We start from the raw sequence: 10,765 nt of genomic DNA, 5'->3' as shown, positions 1-10,765 counted from the left end.
AGGGGAGCGAAATCAGACGCGCTCGTTTTTTCAGACGCCTGCAGAAAAAGGCTTACCAAAACAAAGTTACTGGGTTAATCTTTTTCACGTTTCCTTGGTTGGTAGATGCACCGGGGACCTGATTATAGCACTTAAATCCTGGAAAAGTCCGATTTTCATGATATGTCACCTTTAAGGTAGACAATGATATGCTGTTTTTAAGTCACATGACATTTGAATGTCCTCCAAAATTCTTTTTCCCACTGTCACCCTCACATGGAAGACACCTGTTGAGTTGCTCTATTAACCTAATTTCTAAACATCTCTTCTCAAGGGGGATTTTTCTTGCAGCATCTTTAAGTAAATTTGATATTTTTATTTACAATTTAACTTTGTCTAACATAGTTTTACTGAAAATTTAGAAAATATCAATGTTTCCATATGGCAACGCTGTACCACAATGGAATTGCAGTAATGTATTTCACCATTGGGATTTTTTATAGATAGTAGCATCAATAATATGATTGCAGTTATTTGTTTATTTGAAGTGTTTATTGTAGTATAGTTGTATTTATGTATAAATAACACAATTATTTCTTCTTTTCAGAAAATGAATACAGCAATATTTTACAGAAAGGCCAATAGGAAGAGTGCAGAGTTTGCTCTTCCATGTGATGAGAGTGAGGATGAGTTAGCCTTTAGTGAAGGTTAAATGATAGGGATGTACTTATTTTTGGTTTGCATGAGTATATAAATCTATCAATTTCTAAAAGAAATGTGCATTTAAATAGAAAAGAAAATCATAATTTTATAGAAAACCTACTTTTTTGACCATTTTCTATTGTGGTACAGCGTTGCCATATCGCAACGTTTCCATAAGTACCCATCCCTCCCCCACCCCAAAAAAATCTTTCTTCAAAAATCTGTTTTGATTTGTATGATTGAAGCTATTTCAAGTAATAAAAACTTATTTGAAAAAATATTTCATGGTTAGAACATAATGCATACCATAGAGGGTTAATATTATATTATATATATTATATTTCCCCTCAAAAACATAAAATTTATGTTTAACGTGTTTTTTAAACATGCAGCAAATGAAAGTAGGCAATTAATTGGATAAAAATTCTTACTGTTGGTTAACAAATTTACATTAGTATTCTTATGCTTAAACTTCTGGCTTCATTCTGGCGTTGTTTTTTCACAGACTTGATTGTAAATGTTTGTGGTTTTTTAATGTACGATAGATTCAATGTGTGTTGTAGGCTACTTTTCATATTTTTAGTAGCTATATACAGCAAAACTACAGCGCTTTCAGTAGGTGCCCCAAAAATTGTGAATGCCCCCACACTTTGTGCGCTCTGGCGCTGACCCTGTTCACATGGCGGAGCTGATTGGTTTCTTTTAGTATCAGCAACCAATGAGCTTGCTGCTCAACATTCACAACCTAGCAGTTGCAGCGAACTTCAGAAAACATCTGAAATCAACCTCTCTATCATTACGCATATTGCGTGGTCTGCCTAATTAATTAAAAAATTTGTATGCATTTCAACCGGGGTTTGCCATATTTAGCTGCGTAACCTCAATGTTCATGTTTGTTTATTTCTAAGGTCAATGTTTTCATTAGCTGTGCTGAGTGTGCGGTTGATTTCAGCTGCACGCAGCATCAGAGGCACGCTCTTTTATCGCTCCTAATGGCTTTACTATACAATAAGAGTATAAAAGTTATATCAATGGCAGTTATCAAATGACTTAAATTATGATATTTTGCTCAGGTGGATGCTGGGGCTCTTATCTCATCAGCTTTCAACGTATATCCTTTTGTTAACTACACATACTGCGCGTTCTATAGTTAAGCCGGTCGGCATGGTAGCCAAGGCATACATAGTCATAGGCCACTATTGTTAAGCCAGTCGGTATGGTAGCCCAGGCACACATAGATAATAATAATATATGCGGTTCACTTGGCTCTTTGGAGCAGTAGCAGTACATATGTCATGACGATAGATCTGCTTTTTTGGGGGGTGTTTTGTTCTATCCTGTTCTGTTTTTATTCTTTTCATGTGTGTGTATATATGCATGTCTGCTGATGCAGCAGTATTATATTCTTACACTCAGCGGCATGTATTTATTGGCCTGTATTGTTCATTTCTTGAGTCTCCTGCTTTGTTGGGGGGTAATTTCATATATGTTATACATGCAGCAGCAGCAGTATTTCCTACAAGCTCACAGCAGCATGTCTGTGGATGTATTGGCAGTAGCAATACAGTCTCTGTACTTGCTCTGCCGCAGCAGCATCAGCGTAGCAGATCTGTTCCGCCAAGACTAAACACATTAACATTGTCATATACACTCTTAAAAATAAAGGTGCTTCACGATGCAATAGAAGAACCTTTTTGTCTAAATGGTTCCATGAAGGACCTTAACATCTGAAGAACCTTTCTGTTTCACAAAAGGTTCTTTGTGGCGAAAGAAGGTTCTTCAGATTATAAAAAGGTAAGAAAGAGATGGTTCTTTGTGGAACCAAAAATGGTTCTTCTATGGCATCGCTTGAAGAACCTTTTGAAGCACCTTTATTTTTAAGAGTGTACATTACCATGCTAAAATCTCAGAGAGTTGTCATGACAGAACTGCACATTTGTACTTGTGTTAAGTACAACAACAGATAATCCAATCTTGAGGCTTTTTTATGTTTGTATATGCCAACACATTTTTAGATGTCTTCTGCTGATAACTTTGCAGACAAGCTGAAAAAACTTCAAGAAATTATTTCTTCTCTAGATATTTCATCAGCGACAAACACACGGTTGACATGTTTCTTTTTTTAGATGGCTACATTTGAAGATTATTGTGTAATAACCCAGGAGGATTTGGAAGATATGAAAGACACCATATCAACTCAGGATCTCTCATCAGCGATAACCACGATAAAAGAATACCTTAAAAAGCAGGATCTTGTAGAACTTAACATTGGTGTGACAGGAGAGTCTGGTTCTGGAAAGTCCACGTTTGTCAATGCATTCAGGGGTTTAGGAGATGAAGAAGAGGGTTCTGCTAAAACTGGTATAGTGGAGACCACTACAGAACCAGCGGTTTACCTTCACCCAAAATACAAAAATGTGAAAGTGTGGGATCTTCCTGGCATTGGAACACCAAACTTCAAAGCTGATGAGTACCTTAAAATGGTTCAGTTTGAACGCTATGATTTTTTCATCATCATTGCTTCAGATCGGTTCAGAGAATGCCACACTCAGCTGGCCACACAGATCATGATAATGAAGAAAAGATTTTATTTTGTTCGTTCCAAGATTGACTTGAGCATTGAGGCCGAAAAGAGAAAGAAAAACTTTGACCTGAAAAAGACACTGGATACCATCAGAAAGGACTGTGAAAACGGTTGGTTTATTCAGCATGAAATTGCAATGTTTTGACAAACACAATTATCATTACATTTTTGAGGTTGTCATTAACATTATGCTTTATTGTGGATATATATTTGGCCATCTAAAACTGATATTAATATAAATGATTGTAGAATTCATGATAATAGGCATTTTTGTTTATGAATAATACAATAATCCTTTGTTAATGATTACATAATTCATAATACCTTTATATTTTTATAGGGTTGAGAAAGATCAGTATAGAAGATCCTGTCGTGTTCCTGATTTCTGGCTGGGAGCTCGGAAAGTATGATTTAAATGTTCTGCAGGAGAGGATGGAGAAGGAACTTCCACAGCATAAGAGACGTGTGCTGATGCTGGCTTTGCCGAATATCACACTGGAGATTAATGAGAGAAAGAAGAAAGCTCTAGAGGAAAACATTGGAAAAGTTGCCTTCCTGTCTGCTTGTGTGGCAGCTGTTCCTGTTCCTGGTCTTTCAATTGCTGTGGATTTAGCCATCATAGCAGTTGAGATAGAGAAGTACTGCAATACCTTTGGTCTTGATAAGGAGTCTTTGGAGAAGCTCTGTGAAAGATATGGGAAGAGAATAGAGAATGTCGAGGGTCTGATTAAGTCAGCTTGGTATAAAGGAATATGCACAGGTTCAATAATAACCATACTAAGAGAAATATCCTTTCTGATAACAGAAGATGCTGTTGAGTCTGTTGTTAGGTTTATACCCTTTTTAGGCGCTGTGGCGGCAGGAGCAATGTCCTATTGGGCTGTGTCAACAATGCTGAAGAGTGCTCTGAATGAAGTAGCAGAAGATGCCAGGAATGTGCTAATCAGTTTGCTGGAGACTGAAGTGTAATCAGACAGATTTACTGTACCAGCTATTTAAAGTGGTCACAAGGTTTATAATACTCTATGCTTAAAAGTTAATTCTTTTGGAAAGAACAAAATAGTCCTGGCACATTTTATACACAGAATTTGAATATACAATTATGATAAACATTTGTTATGTTATATTGATTTTTGTTTTAAATGAGTGATCTAAGAAAAGCAATATAGCCTACTAAATACTAGATACTAAATAATAAATCAAAACCAAATAAGCAGCCTCAAAAGATAACTGAATTAAAAAGTACTTTAAGAACACAGCATGAAACTGTAGTAACAAATGTGTTGCTTGTTTACAAGCATAAATATATAAACATAAACAGCACTTCCCAGTATTTTATACTCAGTAAAGCTTGATACAAAAAGTGATACAATTAAAATTTTATTTTTCATGAGGGCTATTGGACTGTTAATTATTTACTAATATTGAATTATACAAAAAATCTTCCTGCAATCTATGGAATTACCTTTGTGCCTATTAAAATGAATGTAATTTTTCAAGATACTTATGAAAATATAAATTGAAACTGAATAAAATGTCTTTGAAACTGAAAAAAAAATTGAAGGCAAAATCTTTGACTTCCTTTGTTTATACACTGCATGTTTTGCAAGGGGTTTCTCCTCTTTCATTTGCTGATCTGTACTTACAAATGCGCTTCCAGAGTTTTCATTTACGCTTCTGAAGTTTTCGTGCGCCATTCTGGCACAAATCTCTCGTGGGGGCTAGCAGCGGTGTGTTCTCATTGGCTACTGAGTTTTTGATTGACAGCTTCTTTGACCTGGTAGTGAAGGCGTCGATGTTGCCTTGCCAGTGTGGATGTGAGCATCTGTTAGCGGCTTCCAATTTCATTTTAGTGACATAAAGTTAGGAGTTTTGTTTTTGAATTCAATCTGTATTTATCTGTTGCTACTAGCCTACTCTGTCAACATATGCTTTTAGTATGCCTCAATACCACAACTGATGTGAGACCCTAGAGCAAGGCACCCTTGGATGCAGGGCTGGCCCAAGCCTTTATGGGGCCCTAAGCAGAACACCCATTATCACTTTAATTTGTTGTAGCTGTGTTGCTTATATGTCTGCCTGGCATGTTTTTACCCTTCTACGATTTTTAATTGTAACAGTAGCAAACCCACAAGAGTGGTCAGGTGTTAATTTGCACTTTAACATTCAAAGTCTTACAGTACTAAGTGGCATACTTAATGTGGTGTACTGAAAAATGGCTAAATATTATATTTTAACAACATAAATTATTAAACACTTCAGCAAGTCATCTGTACATCTAAAACAACAAATCTTAATCTATAGCTACTTGAGGCATAATGATGTTGAAATATAATAGCAAAGGCCCCAAAGATAGACTAAGGTAAATAATGTTAAGCTGTTATACCAAGTTTATGAAACAGAAGCTTATTTTTATTACAAAAATATATAGGCTACCCAGGAAAGTTATTTTTACACAGAAGACAAAAACTTTAGGCCTAATCTAAAACTAGCTAAGTAAAATGTTGTCAAGGCTATTTACGGATGTTTAATAAAATATGAACTTCACTAAAACAAGATGATACCCTACCTACCTTATTTTAGGTTTCAGACGTTCAAATAGACATTTCAATTAAGTGCCAGCAAAAAAAAAAGACATTAAATAGCTTACACACTGATTTCCAAATTCCACTGAAAGCTGCAATAATAATCCTTTCAAATTTGACGAGGTGTTTTATTCCTATCAAATACACATTGTGTATAGGTAACAATAACGTTTACTCTGTTTTTCTCCCAGTTCACTGGCCACTAATTACTTTCATGTCACCCACTTTCTGGCCACCCACTTTTCATCAAAAGGGTGAATTTACGTGATGTTAATCCGACAGATCCACACCACAGCGTCCAGCGCGCATTTATAGATCAACTAACATGGAGGTTGTTTAAACGACAAAACAAATTAATTTACACATATCAGACAATCAGAATATAGGCTGTAGGCCTATCATATAGTTCATGGTATAGTTAACAAGTTTGTGGATATTTTGAATAAAAAAGGAAAATCTAAATAAAAGTGATACATCTGTCATTCAGCGCTATTGTGCCTGCATGACGCGTCGCTATGGAAATAATAAGATGACATAATATATCACAAAATAAAAGCTGTCATTTCATATAGTCTTGGGGCCCCCTGGTGGCCATGGGGGCCCTAAGCAGCCGCATAGTTCGCTTATGCCTTGGGCCGCTCCAAATGCAAACTTTCCAAATGCAAACGCAAAACGCACAGATTACCCAACATTGGTTACACTGTATTGACAGTAAAATGACCCAGCAGCTGAGGTAGGCTACAGAAAAACTATGGGTTAAAAAATAATAAAAAATAACCCAGCATTTTTAGAGTGCAGAAAAATACCCAGCACCTGGGTAGTAATATATTAAAATATAAAAAATAACCCAATAAAATGACCCAACAGGCTGAACCCGGCATTTTTTAAAGTGTGATTTTGGGTTAGGCCTACCCCCAAAAACACTGCCATTAATAAAGAATGGTATGAAAATATCTTGCAAGACACCTTCTCCCAACGATCCAGGAACAATTTGGTGATGATCTGTGCATTTTCTAGCATGATGGAGCACCATGTCACAAGAAGGCAAGAGTGATAAGTGGTTCGGAGATCATTACATTGAAATCTGAGGCCAGGCAACTCACTGGATCTTAATCCCATAGAGAACCTGTGGCCAGTCCTCAAAAGTCGAGTGGACAAGCAGAAGCCCACAAATTGTGATCAACTGCAAGCGTTAATAAGTTAAAAACGGATTTGGCCAAAAAGCCAAGGGCTTCATTGAAGAATGAAGACAGACTAGCTGTGTAAAACATACTACTTTATACGAAACTGACAAATAGATATTTGCAAAAACATTTTTAACATTAGTAATTAAGTTTGGTAAACAAAAATAATAATAAGACAACTTACTGTTACATATTTTGTTCCTAACTTGTTTAGTTGTGTTGATATGTTTGGATTCCTTAATCAGGAGATCTGGGTTGATTGAGAATACTTTATATTGAGTATCTTAGTTTGGGTACTTCTCAGACCATTTTTGTCTATTGCTACGTTTGTATATACTTTTATAAAAATATCAATTTTATTTTGTATATCATTTTTGAAATGGTGTTCACAGGACTCTATCTACTGTACATTAACAATTGTAGTTATTTTGAAAACAATTTTTTTTATGAGATTATATTTCTTTCTCTATATACAGACTTTTCACTGTATTTTCTAATTTTTACTTCCTTAGGATTTAAGTATCAATAACAGTCTTCGCTGCCTTCTACGGTCAGGTAATTATTTTAAAACAAGTTATCATCCGAAGCAGTAGGTGGCGGTGTGGGGCTTAGAGTGTTTCCGTACACACAGTGGACACGTCATGCTAGCGGAACACTAAAATCATCTGCTCGTGTTTTCAGCTTCTTAATTTTGAGGTTCAAGCTGACGGACAAAGGTAAAGTGCTTGCTAAATATATATGTATATATTTTATAGAAAATATGATGAGAGTGAAGCATTAAAACATGAGGTTTGTATGTGATTGTGTATACGTAAACCGTCAACTTTGTATAATAATCTGAAATGTAATCCTAGTTTGTCGCATTTACATTATAGATCTATACTAGAGTAATTGATCTTAGTCTTTCAATACATGTTTTATTATAGTGCATTAAATACAATTAATTATGCTTTGTACAATAATTATACTGAAATCATGTTCTTGTGATCTTGTGTTGTACACGTAAGCATACAAAAATAACAGTTTGAAGTGTATCGAGAGTCGTAATTTTAAAATAAGTAAATGTGTATTTTTAAAGGTGTTATATTGAAGGTCATATCCGTGTATCATAGAACTGTAAACACGAGCCTTTTATTGCAAAATGAATTCATTCATTCATTGCTGAATGTCTTTTTAATCAAGTGGCTTCACTTGTCCAAATGTGTATCTATCACATCATACGCTTGTGTATTCCAGCACTGGTGATAACGTTTTTGTTGTAGTTTCATTGTTCCTAACAAATTGAGATGTTCATTATATTAATTAAATGTGTCATTTCACCTCCACAGATGAGGCTGCTCTGTATATTTGCTCTGGTTGCTGTGGTGGGTCTGGTGGCAGGAGAAGAAGGGGCACGTCTGTTGGCCTCGAAGTCCCTGCTTAACCGATATGCTGTAGAGGGACGAGACCTTACCCTGCAGTACAACATCTACAATGTGGGCACCAGGTATTGTTCTCTCTGAATTTAACCAAATAAGTTTAAGGACTGATAAAGGGCTTTGTGTTACGTTGAAACCGCATAAACATTAAGTAGCTGATGGGAGCCTTTCTAATATTGTTTATTATTGTTTAACTTTTTTTTCCTCCTTTTTGCCTCTTTCTAGTGCTGCGCTAGAGGTTGAGCTGTCCGATGACTCGTTCCCCCCTGAAGATTTCGGAATTGTCTCTGGAATGCTCAATGTGAAATGGGATCGTATTGCTCCGTATCCTCATTCATCAAGCAATAGTTGTACCAGATACAGGCTACATATATATATATATATATATATGTATGTGTGTATATACACTCACCGGCCACTTTATTAGGTACACCTGTTCAATTGCTTGGTAACACAAATTGCTAATCAGCCAATCACATGGCAGCAACTCAATGCATTTAGGCATCTAGATGTGGTGAAGACGACTTGCTGAAGTTCAAACCGAGCATCAGAATGGGGAAGAAAGGGGATTTAAGTGACTTTGAACGTGGAATGGTTGTTGGCGCCAGATGGGCTGGTCTGAGTATTTCAAAAACTGCTGATCTACTGGGATTTTCACGCACAACCATCTCTAGGGTTTACAGAGAATGGTCCGAAAAAGAGAAAATATCCAGTGAGCGGCAGTTATGTGGACGAAAATGCCTTGTTGATGTCAGAGGTCAAAGGAGAATGGGCAGACTGGTAAGAGATGATAGAAAGGCAACAGTAACTCAAATAACCACTCGTTACAACCAAGGTATGCAGAATACCATCTCTGAACGCACAACACGTCGAACCCTGAAGCAGATGGGCTACAGCAGCAGAAGACCACACCGGGTGCCGCTCCTGTCAGCTAAGAACAGGAAACGGAGGCTACAATTCGCACAGGCTCACCAAAATTGGACAATGGAAGATTGGAAAAACGTTGCCTGGTCTGATGAGTCTAGATTTCTGCTGCGACATTCAGATGGTAGGGTCAGAATTTGACGTAAAGAACATGAAAGCATGGATCCATCCTGCCTTGTCTCAACGGTTCAGGCTGGTGGTGTTGGTGTAATGGTGTGGGGGATATGTTCTTGGCACACTTTGGTCCCCTTTACCAATTAAGCATCGTTTAAACACCACAGCCTACCTGAGTATTGTTGCTGACCATGTCCATCCCTTTATGACTACAGTGTACCCATCTTCTGATGGCTACTTCCAGCAGGATAATGCACCATGTCACAAAGCTCAAATCATCTCAGACTGGTTTCTTGAACATGACAATGAGTTCACTTTACTCAAATGGCCTCCACAGTCACCAGATCTCAATCCAATAGAGCACCTTTGGGATGTGGTGGAACGGGAGATTCGCATCATGGATGTGAAGCCGACAAATCTGCAGCAACTGCGTGATGCTATCATGTCAACATGGACCAAAATCTCTGAGGAATGTTTCCAACACCTTGTTGAATCTATGCCACGAAGAATTAAGGCAGTTCTGAAGGCAAAAGGGGGTACAACCCGGTACTAGCAAGGTGTACCTAATAAAGTGGCCAGTGAGTGTATAAACCGGCTGAAATGCTTTGAAATCACTTGTACCCTACCTGATCGAAAAAATCCAGTCTCTCACTCTGTCTGTGTCAATTTGAGTCTTGTTAAAGTTTTAAATCCCTGCCGCCAAGATGCTCCTCTGTCCGTCACGGATTATAGAAAGTCAAACTTAAATCTATAGGGGTGGTTGGATTTATTCACATACGTTAAAATATTTATTTAAAGCTTCTTTCTTTTCAGATTCTTATTTACATCATTATTTTATAAGCTGTATATTAACTTTGGGAGAAAACCGGTAGTTCTATGTGAAATCAGACATTTGAGCACCCCCATATAGCCAAAATAGCATGATCATAACACCCCGCGAATATTCGACTGTGAGATTGGGAGTCGAATCAGGCTCCTCCTATCGAAGCATCGAATTGTCGACTATTCGGGGTCACCCCTATTTATCTCAATTCCTCAGCATATCCAATAGCTCAGAAAAACTTGATGATGCAACAAACTATGGACTCTCTCTTTTCTAGCATTTTAGATACGGTTGCTACAGTATTGCATCAGAAAGTGCGCTATAGATCCCCTGAAGAACAATTCCACTCATTCTCTACTATAGGAGAGGAAGAATTGTATAAACTTGTTAAATGATCTAAACCAACAACATGTATGTTAGACCCTATTCCATCTAAGCTCCTAAAAGAGGTG

At 37.1% G+C, this 10,765-nt stretch overlaps 2 protein-coding genes across 2 annotated transcripts in view; both read left to right on the top strand.

Moving 5' to 3' along the window:
• Window positions 1-4,656, top strand: part of LOC107739539 (interferon-inducible GTPase 5-like) — a 10,971-nt gene extending 6,315 nt beyond the window's left edge. Inside the window, exons 2-3 of the mRNA XM_016551688.1 lie at window positions 2,808-3,375; window positions 3,606-4,656. Of these exons, the coding sequence (XP_016407174.1) occupies window positions 2,808-3,375; window positions 3,606-4,234 (1,197 nt within the window). The 3' untranslated portion in view covers window positions 4,235-4,656. The remainder of the gene's footprint in view (window positions 1-2,807; window positions 3,376-3,605) is intronic.
• Window positions 4,657-7,643: 2,987 nt separating this feature from the next.
• Window positions 7,644-10,765, top strand: part of ssr2 (signal sequence receptor, beta) — a 5,087-nt gene continuing 1,965 nt past the window's right edge. Inside the window, exons 1-3 of the mRNA XM_016551687.1 lie at window positions 7,644-7,750; window positions 8,363-8,520; window positions 8,678-8,776. Of these exons, the coding sequence (XP_016407173.1) occupies window positions 8,363-8,520; window positions 8,678-8,776 (257 nt within the window). The 5' untranslated portion in view covers window positions 7,644-7,750. The remainder of the gene's footprint in view (window positions 7,751-8,362; window positions 8,521-8,677; window positions 8,777-10,765) is intronic.

Source organism: Sinocyclocheilus rhinocerous, unplaced genomic scaffold, assembly GCF_001515625.1.
Source record: "Sinocyclocheilus rhinocerous isolate Xijiao unplaced genomic scaffold, SAMN03320098_v1.1 scaffold314, whole genome shotgun sequence".
NCBI lineage: Eukaryota > Metazoa > Chordata > Actinopteri > Cypriniformes > Cyprinidae > Sinocyclocheilus > Sinocyclocheilus rhinocerous.
Note: the sequence above shows the minus strand (reverse complement) of the source record. Positions and strands in the feature narration are given on the sequence as shown.